This window comes from Colossoma macropomum, unplaced genomic scaffold (genome assembly GCF_904425465.1).
Source record: "Colossoma macropomum unplaced genomic scaffold, Colossoma_macropomum, whole genome shotgun sequence".
In the NCBI taxonomy this organism is placed as follows: Eukaryota; Metazoa; Chordata; class Actinopteri; order Characiformes; family Serrasalmidae; genus Colossoma; species Colossoma macropomum.
Window position 1 is genome coordinate 4,700,450 of NW_023494809.1, and position 25,666 is coordinate 4,726,115.

At 38.8% G+C, this 25,666-nt stretch overlaps 1 protein-coding gene across 1 annotated transcript in view; it reads right to left on the bottom strand.

The window, feature by feature from the left end:
* Nucleotides 1-24,710, bottom strand: part of spire1b (spire-type actin nucleation factor 1b) — a 50,066-nt gene extending 25,356 nt beyond the window's left edge. Inside the window, exons 1-4 of the mRNA XM_036558361.1 lie at nt 24,328-24,710; nt 17,593-17,624; nt 5,029-5,259; nt 803-928 (exon numbers count right to left, since the gene is read on the bottom strand). Of these exons, the coding sequence (XP_036414254.1) occupies nt 803-928; nt 5,029-5,259; nt 17,593-17,624; nt 24,328-24,634 (696 nt within the window). The 5' untranslated portion in view covers nt 24,635-24,710. The remainder of the gene's footprint in view (nt 1-802; nt 929-5,028; nt 5,260-17,592; nt 17,625-24,327) is intronic.
* Nucleotides 24,711-25,666: the final 956 nt, after the last annotated feature.

The window sequence follows — 25,666 nt, forward strand, 5'->3', positions numbered from 1 at the left end:
TAAACAGTAAAACCTATAAAATCAACGTTGACTTTATACAACAAATTTTAGTGCACAATTTCTGTTTATTTGCTGATTTTAACAGGCTGAAAAAATAAAACTTAAAATATAAAATGTGCCACAACTTTTGGACAGGTCACATTTAATCTATTTATCCTAAAATGTTAAATTGAGCAAATAAATAGTAATTAAGATTTGTTCTCTGTTGAGGATGTGTTTACTTATTTTCACTTAAAAAAAAGCAAGGAAACATGAATTTAACCAGGGGTGCTCAAGGTTTTGCAGATGACTGTCACTGTTAATCTTTGTCTAAAGTGAATCTCCACAGTGTTCAGCTACGTTTATAGTTCACAGCAAGTCATAAGTCATGAATCAACAAATCTGCGCCACCTAAATGAGGAGCTGGATGTGGTTTAAGCGGTTTGAGAGACGTTTTGAGGATGTATTTACAGAAAAGATTTGGGTGACTAGTGACTTCTACTGCTTGCTAGCAGCATTAGCGTTGTAGCACCAGCGCTAAACTGACAAAACACCAAAACAAGTATGCCAATCCTGTCTTGACTGATCAACTACATCTGGGGCGTGTGGAAAATTGTGTACAATTGATTTTTTTGCCAAACCGTTCCTTTAAGTGCTTAAAATGAGTTTGTTTCAATATGAACAGTGAAGCTGTTTTAGACAGTGCTAAGACTGCGCAAAGCTGGATGAGCTGAAACAGCTCCGAATCTGCTCCGGAATGTCCTGGACAGGTTGTGCGTACGAATGTGTGATGTTTTACAGGAGCGCTGGATGTTTTTCTCACCTCTTTAGCGCTCCTGATCTTGTCCAGAAAGGTCCGCAGCTCCATGGTCTCAGCGTACAGGGCGCGGCACACGGCCTGGTAGTGGGCGGGAGCGTCCTCTGGGCTCGGAAGGTGAGACGTGCACAACTACAGTGAAAACACAAAAACAGGCTTTTATCAGTTTCACACTTTGGTCATATTTAAACTCCTTTAAGGGTCTATATGCAATTCACACTTCAGTTATTCACTACACAACTTGCGAATTACTTTCATAGTAGTTCCTGAATAGTTCATAGTAGACTATGAATGATTCATAGTAGATATAAATAATTTATAGTAGATAATGAATAATTTATAGTAGATACTGAACAATGAATAATAAATTATGAATAATTTGAAATAGTTACTGAATAAATTATAGTACATACAGAATAATTTAGAGGCAAATATTGAATAATTCATACCAAAAAAATCATAGTACATATTGAATAATTTCTGTAGCCCCTAAATGATTTATAGTAGTTACTGAATAATTTAGTGAAGTTAATGAATAATTCATATCAGTTACTAAATAATTCCTAGTACATGTTGAAAAAAGTCTGTAAAATCAACACATACTGAATATTTTATTGTATTTGCTAAGTCACTGTAACTGCTTAAAGGGCTCATTTGCATATCCCAGCCTTCTGTACCTATATCAGTATTGCAAAGGTCAAGATTGTGCATGATAACAGTCAATAAGCAATATATATATATGTTGTGCAGCTCTAGTAAAAAGTATCATGTATAAAACAAACGCAGCTTAAAATATGAAAATATGGCAAGCAGTCACACTTGAATAATATTCATATTTTGAGCAAGTTCTCTAATAGCCATGATGATATTTACACTACAATGAAGTTACCTCAGCTATATACAAACACTGGCAGTAGAATGGGTTTCCATGAGCAGCTGCATACAAGCGTAAGATCAAAATGCACAATACCAAGCGTTGGGGGCAAAAATTCCCACAGACACTCCAAAATCTTGTAGAAAGCTTCCTAGAAGAGTGGAAGCTGTTGTAGCTGCAAAGGGGGGCCAACTCCATATTAATGGCTATGGATTTAGAATGGGAGTCATAAAAGCTCCTGTAGGTGTGATGTGCAGGTGTCCCAATACTTTTGTCCATATAGTGTGTACATATATATTTACACAAACACACACATACACATACACTGATCAGGCATAACATTATGACCACCTCAGTGTCACTGCTGGACTGAGAATAGTCCACCAACCAACAATATCCAGTCAACAGCGTCCTGTGACCACTGATGAAGGACTAGAGGATGACCTCTAGCAGCAGATGAGCTATCGTCTCTGACTTTACATCTACAAAATGGACTGACAAGGTAGGAGTGTCTAATAGAGTGGACAGTGAGTGGACACAGTGTTTAAAAACTCCAGCAGCACTGCTGTGTCTGATCCACTCAGACCAGCACAACACACACTAACACACCACCATCACGTCAGTGTCACTGCAGTGCTGAGAATGATCCACCACCCAAATAGTACCTGCTCTGTGAGGGTCCATGGGGGTCCTGACCACTGAAGAACAGGGTAAAAGGGGGCTAACAAAGTATCAGAGAAACAGATGGACTACAGTCTGTAACTGTAGAACTACAAAGTGCACCTATATAGTAAGTGGAGCTGATAAAATGGACAATGAGCATAGAAACAAGGAGGTGGTCATAATGTTATGCCTGATCGGTGTATATGTACTGTACACCGGTCTGCTTTCTGGCATGTGAGTGTCCTAGTTAGTGCTAAATGGACAGACGGCGTAGTGAGTCACTCTCTGCTTGATTCTGTTGGATGCCAGCCTGTGTGTTTGTTACTCTACCAGCAAAACAGCACTGCAACAGTTCACTTCCAGGTATACTCACACAGGCTCTTCTAGGAATCTGACATTTAACCCTTAGAAGCCTCGCCAGAAATAACTATAATAATCTATAAACTATAATAATAAATAATCATGCTCTAATATTAGATTAATTGTTTCTAATCTGTTGGTCATTAAAACAAGCAGAGAAATTGTGTGGAAAGTGTAGATTCTGACCTTTCAATCCAAATCACGTTTGTGCTTGTGAGTAGAAAAGGAGACGACCTGTTTATCTTAGTATCTTGCAGAAAGTTGAATTACCAGTTCTTTTCTTCAATAGCACTGACGGAATAAATTCTGATGGAAATGTGTCTAGAAGGCAGCAGATGCTGCTCTGAAACGTATTTATCTTTCAGTGTTAATGGTGCCTTCACAGATGTGCAAGTTCATGGATCCTCACTTGTGGTTTTCAGCCTGGCTTCTATCATCTTTTGATGATATTATGCATTGTAGAGGGTGAAATACCTAAAACCCTTGCAAAGTCATTTTGAGAAATGTTGTTCTTAAACTGTTGGATTATTTGCTGGTGCATTTTTGGCACAGTGGTGAGCCTCAACCTTTCCTGGATGCTCCTTTTATACCATGATTACATCACCTGTTTAAGATGTTAAGATTTCACTACGTTCCTAGTCTTAGATCACCCCGTCCCACCTTTTTTGGAACGTGTTACAGCCATCAATTTCAGAATAATAACATCATTGCTGTCCAAAAATCAACAAGCATGCATTTTTCTGCATCATTTGAGCACAGCAGCTCTCCTTTTTATGATGAATGGACAAATAGAAATGCTCTAAAATTACTTGGAATAAAATCTCTTTACATTAACTTACACTAAAAGTAAAGAATGTTTCTGCATTCTTTAAAGCTGACATTTTGGTACTTGGATTTTTTTTTGGACAGCAACAATATCTTTGATAAGGTAAAACATGTTTTTGTAGCGTTTCTGTCTAAATACAGGTCAAAGTGGAACTACAGATTTCTGCTTTCTGTCTTTGGAATTGAGATTTGTATGAAAATCCCCCGTGTACATACTTGTAAACACTGAGATAGACTGAGGGACAGTTAGATGGCGTGATGGTCAGTGTGCGCTGAAACAGGAGCTTAAAACACGTCTCATCAGCGCTTTTACTTCCACTCGCCTGCGCTGGGAGACTCCAGCAGCGTCATGCTCTTTCATGGGTAAAGAGGGCAGAGATTATGTAATGTACATGCAGTACAGCTGAAGGCCCTGACAGACCAGCCAGAGCAAAAGCTCAGTGCTCAGTGTGGGTATGTGTGTCACTCGCACAGCCTTAGCTACCTCTCTTAACTTCCACCAGGCTTTAAGCGTGCCTCTACAGAATTATTTAAACACCATTTAATGTCTTTTCAATTTCCCTGCTTTTAAGACTTCTTAATCAGCAATTACATGGAAAACTATGCAAACTGGTTGAGTTATTCTTCAGTTATAGAAGTGAAGAATGAAAGTCTGTCCGCTGGCGGCTCCTTGCTATTTAACCTTTGCAAAATGCGTAGCTGAATTTTAACCTTTATAACTTCAGAACGGTTTAAGCTACAGACATGATCCACATATCAGAACACTCAGCAGACCCACCCCTAACTCGTTTATGTGACATCATCGAGCTGGGAGCGTCAGTGAGTAGTTTGGCTCAGAAAATCACCCAAAATCCTAATATTATTGCTCTAATTTTAGCCTTCATATTCCAACAAAGGGTTAAAACAGCACCATGATTCACACATCAGATCACTCAACAGCCTCTGCCTCACCATCCAGAGTGACTTCATCCACATGTGACCATCCATCGGTCAGTAGTCCAGCTCCAAAATCACCCAAACCCACTCGCTACTGTTATATTACATCTCTGCTTTAGCCTTCATATTACAAACAATTACAAATAGCGACATGATTCAAACACCTGGACACTCAGAGGAACCTGCCATTACTAGAGTGATAGAAACCAGCTCTAACATCACACAACCCAGAAATACAGCACAAACACACAGCCAGATCACTGTAAAACCTGCTATTAGCTCTGCTTTAGCCTTCATACGGCAACAAAAGGGTTAAAACAGCGACGCAATTCACACATCATGTCGGCCATCTGTCGTGTCCACTCCAGACTAACAAAGTTGGAAAAGGTACCAAGTTCAACGTGTGATTACCACAACATCCACCTTTAACAACAGCTTTGAGGTGTAATGCTTGCAAAGAAGCGCTGGACAATAAAATCACAGCGTTTGGTTGGAAACACAGTAAAAACTCATTGTAATAGATTAAAACTGCTTGTGCTTCATTAAGCCACAGTAAAATGCTGTGACAGGTTACCTTGAGGACGTCCCGGTAGCGGCGGATCCCACTGCTGGAGCCCCGCCCTTCCTCCTCCTCTTCCTCAGTGGCTTCATAGCCTTCGTCAGGGCAGGGGTCAGCGTCCGAGCCGGCCGTGTTAGTCATCAGGTCGATGAGCTGCTCCAGCGGCGGACTCAGCTCGCGCTCCTCGTTCTCCTTCAGACCGTAGTCCAGAGCTTTATAGATCATAATGCCCAGAGATTCAATCACCTGTTCAACACAGAAAAACACGTCCAGTTATTCACATCACAGATAATAATTATTATTATAATTAACCAAAAAATACAGAGTTGGAATTGTATTAAAGGGATGGTTTGGCCAAAAAGCGCACTCCCATGGGCCAAAATATACTGGTTTTTACTGATAGTTTTGGGCTGGTCTGGGTCCAGATTTAAACCCTACAGAGAATATTTGGTCTCATGTTAAACACAAACTAGCTTGGCAATGTTTTTCAGCTGTATGAAGCCGCCAATGCTGAGTGGATCAATACTAAGTCTTCTTCTGTAAAAGGCTGCAAATTTACAAGACTTCAACATTTAAAGAAACCAAAGGGAAAATCTCTCCCACACTAACCTACTGCAGCTATTTATTTAATGATTTGACCATTAAAACCTTAATGTTTTGCCATTTTGGCCCATTTTTTTGCACAGGAAAGCTTTTACCCCACCAATTAGCATCAGGCTAACTGTATGTCTGAATCATCACACATCTGCCTCAAACCATGTGGAGTTGTTTCATTAGAATAAGCATTACTGTAGAATAGGACCCCAAATACACCAGTGTTCAAAAGTACGCAATCATTATATCACTGCTGTCAGAACAAAACCTCATATCTCTATTTTTCGTTTTTCAGTTTTTGACATATTTTGAAAATGCCTGATGCTCTTTACATTGTGTGTAAATTTTATGATTAATTAATTAAGTCACCCTTATTAGTCCCACAACGGGGAAATTTCACCTCCGCATTTGACCCATCCGTGAAGTGAAACACCACATACACACTAGTGAGCACACACACTAGGGGGCAGTGAGCACACTTGCCCGGAGCGGTGGGCAGCCCTATGCCGCAGCGCCTGGGGAGCAGTTGGGGGTTAGGTGCCTTGCTCAAGGACACCTCAGTCACATGCTGTCGGCTCTGGGGATCGAACCGGTGACCTTCCGGTTACAGGGCCGGTTCCCTAATCTAAATGATCAATGAACCAAAAGAAACGGCCCAAAATAAAAAAAATCTGGTTCCTTTGACTTACATTAAAAGTAAAGGCTTTTTCCTTCTCCTGTAAAGTTACCATTTTGGAGATACAAGGTTTCCTCCATCGACAGCGATATGCAACATTATGCAAAGTCAATAGTTCGCAATATTACTAATTGTTTTTTTTTCAATACTAACTAATACAGATTGAGATATGATAAACCCTGGAATGTATTTTAACCCCTTAACTGGCCCAAAGGTTTATTACGCTCTTCTATAACCTAACAATAGTTCAGTCACTGAAGTCCCTGTAGTTACTGAATAATAAGCCTTAGTATGTAATAAGCCTGATATGTTAAGGGGTTAATTTTTGGGGAACATCTAAAAGTCATTAAATGTTAAATAATTTATTGTATTTATTGATTTATAATAATTTCTTCATAAGCTAAGTATCTGAAGCCATATTTCAAATACAAGACATTCTGGATATCCATTTTATTTAAACTTCATTGCTTATAACTTATGTTATACCGTATGTTATAACTTACTCTAAAATTCCTCTTTTTCCAGCTTCCTGCTTATTAGTTAGAATCTGCAAAGCTGCAGAGTACAAGCATCATAATAGAATCATTTTAAATATGTTGCTGCTGTTGGCACAAAACCTCTCATCTCCATTTTTGTCGTTTTTCAGTTGTTGACATAATCTGAAAAGGCCTGTTGTCCTTTACATTGTGTGTCAATTTCATGATAAATGGATCAAAAGAAACGGCCCAAAATTACTTGGGAAAACGTCTGGTTCCATTGACTTACATTAAAAGTAAAGTATGTTTTTTCCTTCTCCTGTAAAGTTACCATTTTGGAGATACGAGGTTTTGTTCCGACAGCAGCGATATGTCGATATATAAGCAGTGATATATAAAGTCATTCCAAAATTTTGATTCCGAACTTCTAAATGCTAATGTGACATCACAACATATATAAATTAATTAATTAAAAAAAAAATCTCCTATGGTTTTTACTATGAACATAATTTAAGTGTTTTGCTGAGCTGGGTGGGCTAAAATCCCCTTACTGTAAATGTAGACAGAGGATGTTCTTTCTTGCAGCTTCATAAGGTTGAAGTTAGTGCAGTTCAGGACACCAAAAAACCCAAAGTAGTGGAGACAAAGAAAACAAGGAACAACTAAAACAAAAAAACATCAGATGGTGACACAAAACACTTTTTTCCCTTGACTGAACAAGGCAGCGAGTGTCTTTAGATCAGACGTGACGGTTCAGGAAAACAAACGAAAGACTGTGACCGGAGGAAGTCCGAGCAGATGAGGACAGAGCAGGGGTGAAATTGTTTCGTCTGCGTCTCTAATCTGTCTGTGAATGTCGCTCAGACAGTGAAGGAAACCGGGCTTTGGATTTTAACATGACCAAATCTCCACACTGCGGTCAGTTCAGCTGCTTTAACTGTGGAAAAATGTCACACATGCAGAGGATTCAGCGTCTCCTTCTGCTGCGTCTGGACTCTACTGACCCCTCCTTCGTATCTGCCCATGATCACACACGCCTCAAACCGTGTAGAGTGGTTTAGTGTCTCTAAGTGACTTTAAACTGTAGGTCATTTCCTCACTGTCATTATTACAAAACCTGCATATTAGTTTCATAATTTTTAAATAATTCATAGCAGTTACTGAATAGTTTATAATACTGATTTAATAATTTATAGTAGTTCCTAAATAACTTATAATAGTTAATGAATAATTTATAACAATACATATAATAGTATATATGTATAATAGTATATATAAATATTTATAGTAGTTACTGAAAATGCATAATCAATATTGAATAATTAATAAATAATCCATAGTAGTTACTGAATAATTTATACTAGTTACTGAATATTTATAGTAGTTACTGAATCATTATTGAATAATTACTAAATAATATGTATTAGATACTGAATACTTTGTAGTAGTTACTGAATGATTTATAATATATATATATTGGATAATTAATAATTCATAGCAGATACTGCATAATTAATAATTACTGAAAAAAAATATAGCAGTTACAGGATAATTCTTACAGAACTTACAGAATAATTTAGCATAGTTGCTGAATAATTTATAATAGTTACTGAATACGTATAGTAGTTATTGAAAATACATAATTATTATTGAATACATACATACATACATACATACATACATGATCTAAACCGCTTATCCTTCTGGGTCGCGGTGGGGTGCTGGAGCCTATCCCAGCTGTCATTGGGCGGAAGGCAGGATACACCCTGGACAGGTCGCCAGTCCATCGCAGGGCAGACAGACAGACATACACAGTCACACTCACTCACACTCAGGGGCAATTCAGCAAGTCCAATCAGCCTGACTGCATTTTCTTTGGACTGTGGGAGGAAACCGGAGTACCCGGAGGAAACCCACGCAGACACGGGGAGAACATGCAAACTCCACACAGAAATGACCCTGGTCGCCCGGCCGGGAATCGAACCCAGGCCATTCTTGCTGTGACGCGACAGCGCTACCTACTGCGCCACCGTGCCGCCCTATTATTGAATAATTACTGAATAATTCACATTAGATAGTGAATAATTTATAGTAGTTACTGAATAACTCATAATAGATAGTGAATAATTGCCTAATAATTCATAGCAGATACTTCAGAATTAATAGTTACTGAAAAAATGATAGAAGCTTCTGAATAATTCATAATAAATGCTGATGGTTTTCCAAACTGCTTCAGTCGTTCCGTGTGGAGCCCAGTTCTCCCTTCTGGATTTTCCATCTACCCTGCCTGCTGTCTTAGCATCACAGCCATGATCAGTTTTCAGCCATGCCAGCCTTGTCACCATGGCAACCACAGCACAGTCACACATACAGGAGGCGAAAAGCTTGATTTGGAGAACGCTGAGTCGGGGTCGGGGGGGGTGGGGTGAGTTCATCCATGCTCCCTAACATAGCACAACCATCAGGCTAGTTAGCCTCAGTAATAAAGGCCGCTTTGTCTCCACGGGTCACTCTTTGAAGTCATGAAGACCCCAACAGATGAGGGGGCAGAGGCTGAGTAAACATATAACCCAACAAAAGCACCTTTGTTATGTCCACCATATCCCGAAATGAAATGACCTGCTAATAACAGCCACAGCTCCTCTGCTAGTTAAAGCTAATATGCTTGTTGTTGGACAGACTGCAGTGTTTAATCAAGAAAGATTAAAAATAGCTTTCAGAAATGAGAGGAAAATATAATACATCTGAATCTTTAGTTTAACACTGGAGCTACGAGGCTAATATAGCCAACAATGGAAGCTTAAACCAGTATAGCACTAACTCCAGTTATACACTGGAGCTACGAGGCTAATATAGCTAACAATGGAAGCTTAAACCAGTATAGCACTAACTCCAGTTATACGCTGGAGCTACAAGGCTAACATAGCCAACAACGGAAGCTTAAACCAGCATAGCACTAACTCCAGTTTTACACTGGAGCTACGAGGCTGATATAGCTAACAATGGAAGCTTAAACCAGCATAGCACTAACTCCAGTTATACGCTGGAGCTACGAGGCTAATATAGCTAACAATGGAAGCTTAAACCAGCATAGCACTAACTCCAGTTTTACACTGGAGCTACGAGCCTAATATAGCTAACAATGGAAGCTCATTAAACCAGCATAGTGCTCACTGTATGTCTAAAACATTATAGAAGTGCCCCAAACTGCATGGAGTTGTTCAGTAATCTCAGACTTGCTAATGTGGTTTCTGACACTGTATGACTCACAGTTATACATAAACATGGACAGACTAGTTTCAGGTGTCAGGATGGTTGCTTGTTAAACTTAAGGCAACTTTAACTAACTGGCAAATGTAACTTTTTACAGTGAATGACGCCTATTGGAATAAGCTTATATAAACACTTATGTAGGGTTATGTCAGTTGTGATTACAAGCTTATGTAGGTGTCATACAGCCTTATGAACAGCAACTGACCATAAAGTGTTACCAACAATTCTGAATCGCACCAGGATAAATGAATGGTGAAATCTGAAATCTGAGAGTTCATAACACACTGAATTGTTTCTTAAAGAATTCGAAGCCCACAATACAACATCAGTAGGTGAGGTCCACTTTCTTATGCTATTCAGGCATTACTGCACCACACAAATCAGATTATTACAGCTTTTCTTGGTTTCACTCTAACTGCGGTGTGCAAATAATGTGATGGTGCATTAATTAAACATTAGGAAAATATTTAACTGTTCACAGCGTGTGAATTATTCTTCTGGGCGGTGAAGAGAAATGGGTCATTCTCCCCACAGGGAAACCAACCAGGCTACAGAGTCCCACACTGTGAGCCAGAAGCTGGATCTTCACTCATAAAGGCTGCAGTGGGGAAGAGAAGAAGTCGAAGCTGAGGAGACTGAACAGCAAATATACAGGATAAAACAACGGAAAGCTAAAAGCGTGACGACAATAACTCCAATTCGTCACACATTTAGGGTCTGTATGACTCACAGGCACTCTCAAAGTTATGGAAGTGACTCATAAAATGTGCATTTAAATGAGAAGAGCACAATCACGAAGTCTATCATGGTAGCATCTCTAAAGCTGAGATAGCAGGCCTCTGCTGTTTTGCACTGCTGTTTTCCCAGCTCGGGCAATCAAATCAAGCCTCGTAAGTTGTTAGCCAATCATATCTGACCTTACTGTGGTTAGTCTTAACAGCATTTAGAGCTGCTGTGAGAGACATTTTTTTGGGATACTGTACAAGCTCTTGTGTAATGTGAACATACCTTTCATCATCTGAAATAATTTTAATTTAGCATGAAAAAGAGCACAGTTTGGATGTTTGCTGGCTTGACATCAATAAATGTGTTTTTGTCCTGCTTTAGCTATTTTTTCTGGAATAAAATGATGAAAAACGGATCTGAAATGAGTTAACACATCTTAGCTGGCTGAGCTAAATTTTGGGGACTCATGAATTGAGTAGATGGTTTAACACTTTTTGTTCACTACATGATTCCATGTGTTCCTTTATAGTTTTGATATCTTCAATAATAATCCAGGATGTAGAAAATAATAAATATAACGAAAAACACTGAATGAGAAGGTGTGTCCAAACTTTTGACTTGTACTGTTTCCGCAATAAACACATTTATAGAGCCGCAATGACAGAACAGAACAAACTACCTCATACGTGTAGTGCCGGATAGACATCGTATTATTGCTGTTAGAAGCCTAATGAGTGCTTCTCTGCATTGGAATTGGACCCTGCTCTCCTATACGGGAGAAGAGTGACTTAACCACTAGGCTAAACAGCCAATTGCAAAGCCCACATAGCACAGCTCATACTGGTCTCCCTGCAACCTGCTACGCCTTTTACACCAAGGATTGCCAACTCTCACTCCAGCATGTGTGTCAGGCTCCAGTCCTCGCAGGCCAAAACAATGCAGAGTTCAGCACAGCGCCTCATTAAACACACCTGATTCAGCTCATCAGCTAATTAGCAAGGCCTTCATGAACTGAATTCAGAGCCATAGATGAGGGCCCGGAAGGAACCCAGTTTGACATGTCTGCACTAGAGGGAGGGTCTCTGCCGGGCTTCAGCCTGACCATTAACACATCGCTGCCATCTACTGGGTATAGTTTAAACTGCAGTAACAAACATACTGAAAATTACAGTTAATCATGAAACATATCGCTGTTGTCGGACGAAAACCTCCTATCTCCAAAACGGTAACTTTACCGGAGAAGGAAAAAAACCTTTACTTTCAATGGAACCAGACGTTTTTCCAAGTCATTTTTAGCCATTTCTTTTGGTCCATTCACCACGAAATTTACACACAATGTAAAGACCAACAAGTGACAAATTATGTCAAAAATGGAGATACAAGGTTTTCTCTCAACAACAGCGATAAATATAATTGCTTTAAAGGGTGATTTTGAGAACGTGCATTGAAATATACCTTCAGAAACACCAGAAACCTGTAAATGCTGTTCAGGCCAGACGTATTATTCAGCAACTTCTATGAATTATTTAGTAGCAACTACAAAGCTAATACAGCGGAAGCTGATTGGCTGTATCCAGAGGCAACTTGCATTAATGCAGCCTTGACTTTTGACTGGTTCTTCTGAAGACTGGCAGCAGAACTCATCACCAGAGCAAAGCAGCTTAACAGGGATTTGTCTACGAGTCTCAGATTCACTCACTCAAGGATGGGTTTAGAACACACACCAGCTAAGTGGGTGTCAAGACGTATGTGTGTGTCCTAGTCGCATTCCATCTGCTGAAGCATTATGGTGCTACAGGCCCCCCACTGCACAGCCAATAGGGCATGGCAGCGTTAGAAGCATGGCACATTCATTCAGATGAACTCTGGATCGGGTTTTAAAGTCAATATGAATGGGAAGTCGTAACAACATTTGTGACGTATTTGCGAGTGAAACTAATTCATTACATCTTTAGTGTCTAAAGTGACTCATAAATGAGTTCTATATAGAACCATTTCATGCTTAAATGGGTCTTTGCATGGCGAAACGGTTCTTCAGATTAATGGAGAATATTATGTGAAGCTTCACCAAAAAGCATTCTTCTATTGTTTCAATGTCAAGCTTTGAACAATAAAAGAACTCCATCCATCTGAAGAACTCTTTCATGATGAAAAGAATTATTACATTCATTACATCCTTACAAAAGTGACACAAGAGCGTGTTTACATGCACTTAAGCTACGTTCACATTACAAGCCCTGTTGCTCAAATCCGATTTTTCGCTCAAATCCGATCTCTCTGACAGGATGGTTCACGCTCGCTTAGGTAAGTGACTCAAATCTGTCATTAATGTGATGAACCGGCGTCCTGAAATGACCCTCATGAGCTCATCCTACTCAGTAACGTCACGTGAATGAATCACATTCATCATCAGCACAAACTAACGAGCAGAACGAGCTTCGCTGTGAAGATCATTAACTCTGATCAGCTCTCAGCTTCATTATTAGAGCGAGACGAAGGAGAAAAAGGTGAGATGCGCTGTTGCCATGGTAACGCTGAATGATGGCGCACGCGCAGTGGAAAAAAAGCACATGAATTCTGATCTGAGAGTTCACATTAAGGTCGCATGGCCATGAATCGGATAAGTATCCGATCTAGGAACACATATGAAAGTGCCTCAGGTCGGATTTGAAAAGATCAGATTTGCGTGTTCACACTGATCTGAAAACACCAGATCTGAGTAACATTCGGGCAAAAAATCAGATTTGTGCCACTTCAACCTGGTAATGTGAACGTAGCCTTAATAATCCGATAACTGCAGAAAATCAGATTTTGTCAGTAATCTGAACAATGCGTTTACATGCACTTAAGTAATCAGATAATGGGGAAAATTCGGGTCTACATGAGTCAGACAGTAATCAGATTTCTGCTTTGCAACCAGCCAGTAAACTCACAGAAAAAGACGTGATGTAAACGTAACATAAAACTCAAACTCCATGCTGCAGCTTTTTAAACATCGCGCCACTTTACCTGAAAATATGAACATACGTCATCTAGAAGACGAAGAATATTTAAATCATTCATCAAGCATGTATTTGGCTTCAGCGTCGCTCCAAAAGTGTTTTACTGCGTCTCGCGGCGACGCTGCTTACTTATTTCCAGTACCGCCGTCTGTTTTCGCACATGCCCAGACTGAGAAATACGAAAGAAATCGGACTAAGAGTTTACAGCACTGAGAAATCTGATTACTGAGCTCAAATCCAGCCTCCTTACCAGATTTCTTAATCGGATTTCTAGACCTTACTCTGATCTAAGAAATCAAAGTGTGCTGTTTACATGACCATTTGAATAATCAGATAACTGCAAAAAGCTGATTAGGATTGGATTTTTGAGTGCATGTAAACAGACTCAGAAGTGACTTATAAAACCTGTATTTGAACCAGAGCACAATAATTACATACATCATGTGAGCAGCTGGACTTCATCCTGACTATTGACACATTTATTGTCTTTTTGGCTGATCTAAACAAAAAAAGACCACCCTTCCTCCCCACAATGAGGGGATTTAGCTCCTCTTTGATGATCATCAGCAAGCCGACTGTGAGTTAAAGGGCAAGGGTGCTTGGAATGCAAACCATCATCTTTGTGGGGGGAGTTATGAGTGGAGGTCTCTAATTGGGCTCTAAATGTCACCAGCTGGTGATATGAGAGAGAAATGAAGTCACAGGGTGGCATTTCCGCTCAGTCTGACCGGCTTTGACCTCAGCGGCCGCAGAGAGACCAGAGAAAACCAATGATAGTAAAGGGAATGGTTCAATTTAGAACTATGAGTTCTATATAGAACCATTTCATGCTTAAATGGTTCTTTGCACGGTGAAATGGTTCTTTAGATTAATGGAGAATACTATGTGAGGAATCTATATAGCACCAAAAAGGGTTCTTCTATTGTTTCAGTGTCAAGCTTGTAAGAATAGAAGAACACTTTATGGTGCTACACAGAACCCTTTTCAAAACAGTTCTAAATAGAATCATCCACAGCATATTCTCCATGAATCTGAAGAACCGCTAAATAACCCTTTCACAATGCAAAGAACCATTTAATCATGCAAAAGGTTCTTTAGGTGTTCATGATTCTGTATAGAACCATCTTCTTTATTAAAGAACCCTTGAAGAATTATAATTTTTATGTGTGTAGAACTATTTTTAAAAAAGTTCTGTATAGAACCATAAACAATACATTCGCCATCAATCTGAAGAACCCTTTCATAATGCAAAGAATCCTTTAATCATGCAAAGGGTTCTTTTTTGAGTGTTTATGATTCTGTATAGAACCATTTTCTTTACTAAAGAACCCTTGAAACACCATCATTTTTAAGTAGGGTTCTATATAGAACCCTCTCCAACACATTCTCCATCAATCTGAAGAACCATTTCACCATGTGAAGGCCCATTTAAGCATGAAATGGTTCTATATAGCACCGTTCCTTTTAATAAAGAACCATCGAAGAACCATCTTTTTAAGAATGTAAGATAAGATAATCCTTTATTAGTCCCACAACAGGGAAATGCTCAGTGTTACAGAAAGGGAGAGCAAGACACTCAAGAAAAGAAAAGAAGAAAGAAGAAGAGAATTAACAAGTGAGTAATTAACCTTGTTAATTACCTTAATTATCCTTGTTAATTACTTAACAAGATTTTTTTACAGTTTGTTACTTGTGAATATATAGACAGTATATATAATACTAAAAGTAAAAAATAAGATAAAAAATATAAACTCTATCCTTCAAAAATTAGCACTATAAAGAATTCTAAATAGATAAATACCTTACAGTGTAAATACCTACACTACAGTACACTACAGTGTAAGGTATTTACACTGTAAGCATATTTTGCCTGAAATTCACATGGAGAATGTAGCTATAATGGAGTTTTTCCAGAAATGCTGCTGCCAGAAACATTCCGGAATGTTTCAAATACAAAATTCCAGCTCTAAGCCTGATTATGAAATGTATTTAGGAACCAGCTTTTGGAAAAATCTTCGGGAAACACCCTGAAAGACGTGTTTAATTTATTTAAATACAGAAAAGCCTTTAAATGAGGGAATAAGTCTGCATGGCAGAGTATGGCAGGGTGCTAATGACAGGTAACTTTTAGCAGCGTTCTCACAGTCTTTGAAGGGTGTGCAGTGGTGCATTATGCTAATCTCATTCTCAGGACTAAAATAAATCTGACTACACCTCCACATCTGACACCATCAAGACACCTAAAGCGCTCCAGCAGCACAGATTCGTTAGTGTTGACGTATCGTTCTGCCAAAATGTTTTAGAGGAAAAGAGTGAGAGACTTCGAGGTTCTTCAAACATGTTTTAATGGGGAGTCAAATCTCATAGAACAGTTTTAGCAGAGGCCTGATGAGCACAGTGATGTAAACATTAGGGCCTGACTGATATACTGTTTAACCGATAAAACTGGTCGATATTAAGGTCTCACAGATTTAATTGTATTGTTGAAAATCCTGCCAGTAAAGCAATAATAATAATCTTTTTGTATTAAAAGAATTTATATTTATTTGTATAAATTCACAATTTCTGCAGTCTGAACTGCAGACTCAACTGGAGCACTTGAACATAAACCATCAATAAAACAGCAAAAACAAAACTGCTAAGAATTCTGGGAAGCTCCGATGCTGAAAACCAAAAGAAAGAGCTCTGATATATGTAATTTGCCTTTGTATTTATGCTTATGAATTAACCTAATAATGCTGACAGTGCTTCAAGGATGATAATCGCCATGTTAGGGAAAGAGAAACAAGAAGACTAATTTAATTTTAAGCAGATTTCTAAACAATATTACATATTACAAGATGTAAAATTACGATAATAAGACTTCATGACTTCTTAAAGGCATTTAAAGCTGAACTCCAGAGAGCCTCCACTATAACAACGGAAAACACCTCATTTTTTAAAATATGTAAAGCGCATAAACGTGGCTCTGGAACTACTATCCAGCAGTTTGAATAGCAAGGGGCTATTAGCATGCAAGTGAACACACACCAGCGGGATCACACCAACACACAAGTTTACAGACATAATTTTCAGAACCAGAAGTGAAAAAGTTCATAACCAAAAGATATTCTAGAATAGATACAATAGAATAGTGTTGTGTGTTGCGCTGGTACGAGCGGACAAGACACAGCAGTGCTGCTGGAGTTTTTAAACACTGTGTCCACTCACTGTCCACTCTATTAGACACTCCTACCTTGTCAGTCCACCTTGTAGATGTAAAGTCAGAGGCGATAGCTCATCTGCTGCTGCACAGTTTGTGTTGGTCACCCTCTAGTCCTGCATCAGTGGTCACAGGACGCTGCCCACAGGACGCTGTCAGCTGGAAGTTTTTGGTTCTCAGTCCAGCAGCAACACTGAGGTCCAGCAGCACTGCTGTGTCTGATTCACTCGCACCAGCGCAACACACACCAACACACCACCACCACATCAGTGTTACTGCAGTGCTGAAAATGATCCACCACCCAAATAGTACCGGTCCTGTGGGGGTCCTGACCATTAAAGAACAGGGTAACAAAGTATGCAGAGAAACAGATGGACTACAGTCTGTAACTGTAGAACTACAAAGTGAAACTATGTGGTCAGTGGAGCTGATAAAATGGACAATGAGTGTAAAACCAAGGAGGTGGCAACTGAGAACTTAGTCATATTTGTCATATTTTTTAGTCATATTTTAGCTCCTTAAAACTAGCATTATTCTTATTATCAAAATTCTTATTGAATTCTTATTGTTCAATTCACTCCCAAAACCACCGAGAGCTGACAGAGCTGAGGGAACAGGAGCTTCACTCACCCACACTGCTGAGGACGCTGCCTGGCCTTTACCTGCAGGGAGAAGAAGAGACGGACTGTCAGAGCAGGACGAGAAAAAGAGCACGACAAAGCACATTACTGCACTGAGCACACAGCTGTCAGACTGTTTACGCTGCTGTTGTTCTTAAGCTAATAAGACAGACAGCTCAGAGCTGTGCAGTTTATGATGATGTTCATTAATATACTGTTACTGTCAGAGACAAATACAGGGAAAACGATTAAGCACACAGGCTGGGACTCAAATATCACCTAGGCATCACTATGAGGGATATCCAACCCCTTACGATAGTCTGGTGACAAAACAAACACTCAGTTTTCACCCTTACGCCAAATGTAGTCGATCAGCCAAGACCTAAAGTCTGCTTTAGTTTCACACTGGAGCTGAAAATCAACACAAAATTGCCATATTAAAGGGCCAAAACCAAGGAAAATCAAATTGCCTTTGCTATTTTAAAATGAAAAGTCTAATGTAGCTTGTAAACATTGTTAAAGTCTTACAGTGCACCCAGTCCATACAGTCCACATATGGAAACTAAAAATAGCCCGTTTTGAACCCACTGTTTTTGTGATGTCACCAAAACGGTGCTTTTTAAATGAGATGCAATATAGTACAGCCAATCAGAACAGAGCACATTTACATATATAACTCCTAAGGCACAGTAATAAAAAGAGCCTATTTCATTCTAAGGGATAAAGAGAGGTTTAAAATGGTCATGTGAAAATGAAATATGACTATTTTCGGTACACAAATGCCATCAGTGGACCTCAGAGGAAAAAATGAAATATAACAAAATGTTTCTGTCCATTTTTATAGATGACAGTGTGTCATACTGTAATTTTATTACTTGTTGGTTACATTAGCCCTGTAGCTCAAACATGTTTTGACTGATCGACTACATTTGGGAAAAAAGGGAAAGTGGTCAAATAATTTCAAAAATTATCACTAAAATTATCTAAGACAATACATCTACTGTCTTAGATATGGCACCAGCATAACTTGACATGTTTACTTTGTAGGGCTGTTAGCTATAGCATTCTGAACTATTATCAAAGCCCTTATAGGAAGGTCTGTTCACACTGCGGCCATCTTGCAGCATCACCGGGCAGGTATTTCCAGCCATACAAGACGAGACTCCATCTCTTTGATTGGGGAGAGACCTAAAGACTCTTAACTGAAGGCAGTTTCAGGAACGTATTTGAAATTACTAGTAAAATCTGACAAAAATCACATAAATAGTTTGTTCTATTTAGCTCAGTAACGTACAAATAACATATTTTTGGGAGTGTTCTGGCCATTGCACAACTGAGAGGGGCATTTCCCACCTGCGGCATAACCAGCAAGCTGATTGGCTGTTTTTACTGAACGGCTGGGCGTTTTTGGTAACAAGACTCCACGTTGAGCATCACAAACCTTCCCAGTCATATTTCAACCAGTGACCTCCTCCTCCTTTATAATTTCTCTGCTATTACTGCGGCTAGACATAGTGAACAACAAGATGACTCACCAGTCAACAGCATGAAAGTGGTCAGTGGACAATGACATGTTCACAGATGTGTAATTCTTTATAACAACATCACTGCAAACCTCCAGAACTGCTCTTATTAGTAAACAGACCGCTTATACTTCAGTGATTGACCCGTATTTCTATCACTAGAACTACATAACTTGTACAAAAAGGTTGCAGCTGGATTAAAACGGTAAATATTTCTCAATCCTGAACCTAAATTGACTCACTGCTTACTTAACATGTTTAATAAATGAGGATTTTCATTAGTAGGTTGATAATGATAATTCTATAATCCCCAGATTCTGTCATTAATCGTAAAACCAAGCACAGAAACTAAGCTTTTTAAACCCCCTAACAATTAGAAGCCAGAGTTATTACTGTTCTATTGCAAAAATATTTCAATGTAATTATACAATTATATTTATTACAAAGTGAGTTACATAACGAATTACATTTCCAAACACTTGTTTTCTGTTCGTGTTTGCACTTGTGACTGTTTCTCATTGGTTTTGTTTTGAACAAATGACAGATAAACAACAAAAATAAATAAAATAAAAATAAAATAGAAAAGCCCCTTTTTACCCTGTTCTTCAATGGTCAGGACCCCCATGGACCCTCACAGAGCAGGTACTATTTGGGTGGTGGATCATTCTCAGCACTGCAGTAACACTGACGTGGTGGTGGTGTGTTAGTGTGTGTTGTGCTGGTCTGAGTGGATCAGACACAGCAGTGCTGCTGGAGTTTTTAAACACCTCAGTGTCACTGCTGGACTGAGAATAGTCCACCAACCAAAAATATCCAGCCAACAGCATCCTGTGGGCAGCGTCCCGTGACCACTGATGAAGGACTAGAGGATGACCAACACAAACTGTGCAGCAGCAGATGAGCTATCGTCTCTGACTTTACATCTACAAGGTGGACTGACAAGGTAGGAGTGTCTAATAGAGTGGACAGTGAGTGGACACAGTGTTTAAAAACTGCTGAGAATGATCCACCACCCAAATAGTACCTGCTCTGTGAGGGTCCATGGGGGTCCTGACCACTGAAGAACAGGGTAAAAGGGGGCTAACAAAGTATCAGAGAAACAGATGGACTACAGTCTGTAACTGTAGAACTACAAAGCGCACCTATATAGTAAGTGGAGCTGATAAAATGGACAATGAGCATAGAAACAAGGAGGTGGTCATAATGTTATGCCTGATCTACTACCAATTGTACAGTATCTACTAGAAGGTTTTCAATGTCTTCCAGAGATTATTCTGTATCTACTATAATTACTCAGCATTGATTATGAATTATTCAGTAACTACTATGACGCTGTAAGTTATGCAGACAATGAGGAATTCATTTATGACTTGAGTTGACCAATATGAAAATTAAAAATAGCACCTGTAGCTCTACATATCATCTGTACATTAACACCCATGGTGCTATACTTAAAATTCCCCAGAGAAAACTCCAAACTGGTCAGTGTGCTGGACCTCCAAGACTGGCACTGCTGATCCTAACGAAGCAAAACAAGCAGCAACTTTCTCTGGAATCTGCTTCGTTCACCATCCGGTCTCCTCAATCATGTCTCAGGGCCAGACAACCATGACGGAGACTGATGAGAGGACAAAGGGACGCCTTACAAACCACATTTAGGCCACTGACTGTCAGCCTCTGTTAAAAGATTCAGTGGGTGGTCTTAGCAAAAAATCAAACACACACAATTTTCCCCAAATACAGTCAATCAGCCAAGACTTGTTTGGTGTCACAAGTTTGCTTCTTTAGTTTTGCACTGGAGCTGCGAGGCTAATGTAGCTAAAAGGTAATAGAAACTAACACCACCCAAAATCCTGCATGCTAATCATACCTAAAATGCTAAATGCTTCTACACAGTGATAGGAAACTCAGTAGCTCACAGACAAATCTACAGTAAAATCTACCATTTTACTGACCAATGTGGACAAAGCAAGTCTTTAGGATTGAGGGTTAAGCTGAAGAAGTCAGCTATCTAGCAGTTCTGGACTCTGTTGTGACCAAGACGGGATCCGAAAATGATCCTATTGGCTGATGTTCACCAATGTGTGAAATTCTCCGTTCTAGAGAAACTTACAGAGTCAGAATTGTTCACAGTGGTGGTGATAGGAACCAGACGTCCACCTCTAAAAGCTCCCTCACAGTAAGTTATTATATGACATGGTTATGGATTCACTACCTGATGGCTGAGACACTGTTTTACAGCATTTTAACATATTTTAATCAATTTATTTGAATTGATTCATGGTGGAGGGATACATGAAGGGTGTTCTAAGGCAAAATAGTCCCCAAAGAAACCTTATTTTTTCAGATTTATCACTATTTTACCATCATCAATGTTCCATATGAAACTCAGAAGACTCGTGTAGGTTAACTGGTGGTTTTGGACAGTAAATAAAATGGCTATATTTGCACTGAAGACATCGAGACTCCTGGTTCCTATCACCACCACTGTAAAGACATCTGAGTCAGTAAGTTTCTCTACAAAGGAACCATTTCGCATCAAACCACTCTGGATGACTGTTCATATCTCAACCACTGACTTGTACAGAAATTTTGAAAAATCGGTGGAATTCCCCTTTAAATAGTCAAACCTTAGGCTGGAGCTGTTTTTCAGCTTTGATGAGCACAAATAAAGGTGCATTTCTAAGCAGTGGCCCACAAATAACACAGTTCAGCTGAAGAATGAGGAAATGCTTTGTGTGCACATCAATACAAGACACACCCAAATATGTCAAGTTACAGTTGGTGGGGTCACTTCAGAAATTGACATTAGCCTAGATAATGTCAACAAAGTCACCCTGAACAATGTACACACACGCCTAACCCGTCTGGAATAATTAGTTCCGCATCGCATATGGCTCTGAAAGAGTTCAACAACTAACTCACTGCTTTACCTCTACAAATAGAGAGAAAACATCTACACACTTGAATATGATGGTTCTTCAAGGGTTCTTTAGTAAATAAAATGGTTCTACATAAAACTATGAACACTCAGAGAACCCTTTAATCACACAAAAAGGTTCTTTGAGTGTCCATGGACTATTTTTTACTAAAGAACCCTTGAGCACAGTCTTTTTAAGAGTGCACAGTTATACTGTCAAGCAGTTGCACTTTTAACATATATGCTGTATAAATGCACTTAACAGCTGGAGTCTGTCTTTTGAAGGCTCAAGAATGACTCATAGATGCCACCAAATAGCATAAAGAGCTGCATTTAGAAATTATTAAATCAATCATTATAAAATATTATATAAATATATCTACCCTACTTACAACTGCATTTGAAAAATCAAGAATTCTTGCCTCCTTTTTCAAATATAACTGGACATATGATAGTTAATAAGCACTCAGAGCTTCGAAATGTGCATATTTATTATACTGTAAAGAGTTTATTATACATTTTTGTTCCTATTGATGTCATTATGCCATTTAAAGGGCCCATTCCATGCATTTGTTTGGATTTATTCTTTTTCCTAAGCTTGACCACGACTTTTGTGTGGTTTAAGTCCTAATTCACATTTAAATGATCATTTTTTTCTTACTTTTTAATGTTTTTAATGTTTAAATATTAAATATATAGTTAAGTTAAATTTAAATGTAAAAGATAATTGTAAAATGTTTAATTAAAAATATTTAATTACATTTTATAATAAATCTTCATATGAAATTTTAAATAATGTAAATGCTTTCAATTTTTCAAATATCTTTTATAATTTAAAAGTATATGGCATTGAAATATTCTTTATAGTTTCAATGACATTATATTATAAAATAATATAATATTATTACATTATATTCTTTAGAATTTAGATATTTTAGATATTTTATATTTTTAGAATTAGATATTTGTGTGGTTTAAGTCCTAATTCACTTTTAAATGACCATTTTTTCCTCATCATTTTTTAACCTCTTTGAGTTACAAGGGCTCTTTAGTTACTGTGTTTAGTTACTTCAAAACTGACTTTAAAATGTTTAACATTTTAAAATATTAAATATAAAAAATAATATTTAAAATTTTAATTAAATTTAATTTAAATTTTTATTTTAAAAATATTTAATTACATTTTATAATAATTCTTCATATGATTTTTTTTTAAATGTCATACATTTTATTTTATAATTTAAAACTATGCCATGTTGAAATATCCTTTATAATTTCAATGACAACTATAATACAATATAATATAACAATATATTATAATACAATGCAATATAATAATGTAATAATATAATAATATTATGATATTATTACATTGTATTCATTATAATTTCATGACACTTGTGTGGTTTAAGTCCTAATTCACTTTCACATTACTATTTTTTTCTACCTCTTTGAGTCAAACGGGGTGATTCAATACTGTGTTTAGTGACTTTAAAACATACGTAAATCATCTCTGTCTTGATTGGTTGCGTATTCTAAAAGTATCCCATGTTGAAACACTCCTTATAACTTCAAAGTGAATGAGAAAGAATGAGCTAAACTTCAACGTGAATGGGCTAAACCACTCACTGTATATGTTAATGTTTTTTGTGACATCACAACCACAACGAATACAAAACAGGCTGTGTTTACAGCTTAGTTTGCACACATGGACTGTGGGTTTAATGGTATGTTTTTCCGTAATATGTGCCTTTTAAATGCCTGTATAGATATATGGATTACCAGCCCACACAGGACATCGAGAGCTTCATGTAGATACGGTACACTTTCATTTCCCTTAGAAATACAATATGATACAATCTGCATGAGAATGAACATTCTCTGGGTTTTTTCACTGCAATTAGCACACTGCAATTAGCACACTGCCCTGGCCACTGCAGGCCTGATTGCACCCGTGTTATATAAGGAGCCCACTGCTTAAGGAGTCATGCAGCTGGTGCTGCTCACAACACATGCATGTGGCGCTGCATTGCAATTCCAATGCACTGGCGATGCATTAGAAAACAACAACAAAATGCATGTGTAGAAAACCGAGTCAGACACAATTATTGCACATTTTGTACACATTTCAAGCCAGCTGTGAGGTGAACTTGGCTTCCTACCCGCCAGCGTCTTTTCGAATTCCCCGTTCCACCTTAAATAGTGCAGCAGCTAATGTAACTGCTGCACCATTTAAGGTGGAACGGCAAATTCGAATAACACGCTGGGGAATAAGGAGGTTGGATATTTTTCCAGCGTTTACCTGCAATGTGCAGCCTGACAGTGCCATTTTTGTGTATCCTCACGTCGCCTGGACCCCCGATGACCCCCCGATGGTCCAGCCCTGAGTGCCCGGCGCTGCTGCGCCTTCGCCCCGCGCCTTCCTCCGCCAAAGTCCGGCAGCATTGATAGCAAACCGCCCAGGCCTGCTCCTCATTAATAGGCTGGTTATAGAGCGTTAAGATCTCCTGCAGTGTCAGCTCCTCTCCTTCTTCTTCCTCCTCTTCCTCCTCATCCTCCTCCTCCGCCTCCTCACGAACCGTGGCCTCCATCAGCTCGCGCTCAGACATCCTCTCATCCTCTCATCCCCTCATCCTGCCCGCGTGGACCGGGAGCTCTGTGGCCACTCGGAGCGCTGGACCTGCCCTCCTCACCAAACTGCCAGCCTGCAGCACTGCTCACAGCACAACACCAATCACATGACAGCACCGCGAGGGGCGTGGCCTAAACACAGCCTGGTCTCCAGGTAGTCATTAGTGATGAAACGGTTCCTTTCTCCACATTTAAAGGGGAACTCCACCGATTTTTCAAAATCTGTATATAATTCAGTGGTTGTATGTAAACAAAGTCGTTCAGAGTAGTTTGGCGCGGAGTGCTCCGTTTAGGAGAAACATACTGAGTCAGACTTGTTCACAGTGGTGGTGATAGGAACCAGATGTCTGAAAGCCTTTAAAAGCTGCCTTGTGGAAAATTGCTACATTATATGGTTATGAAACTGTCTGAGACATTGTTTTACTAAAGTTTGAGGTGAGATTTTGGCCTAAAACATATTTTTAAAAGCTATTCATGGCAGAGGGGTACATCCAGGGCATGGTTAGGCAAAGTAGTCCCCAAAGAACATGTATATTTTTCACATTTTCCACTATTTTGCCGTCATCAACATTCCAAATAAAAGCTCAGAAGCAAGGATGTGCACAGGGCTGGGCTAAAGTTGCCCGAGTAATAGCCTGTTTGGCCTCTTTTGCTGAGCTGCCCCTCTGGAGGAAAAAAATATAGTATTATTTTTGCTGTTGTGGCTGCATAAATCCAAGTACCCTATGACTGCTAAAGTTAGGCTCCCATATAATCCAAATTTGTATTACTTTTTGCTTTTTGCAAAACAACAACAAAAGCAAATGGAACGAGAAAACAAAGGCTGAAACATAGAAAGACAAGGACAGGGTAAAACAGGATGTTCCACTTATTTTCTCAGTAGCATTTTTTAAAGTTAGAAGTGGGCTAATAACTAACTAAAAACTATTTCAATCAATGATAAATACACAGTATATTATATCTGTGCATAGTAGTAATGTGAATGAGGTATAATTATCATAACACTAAAG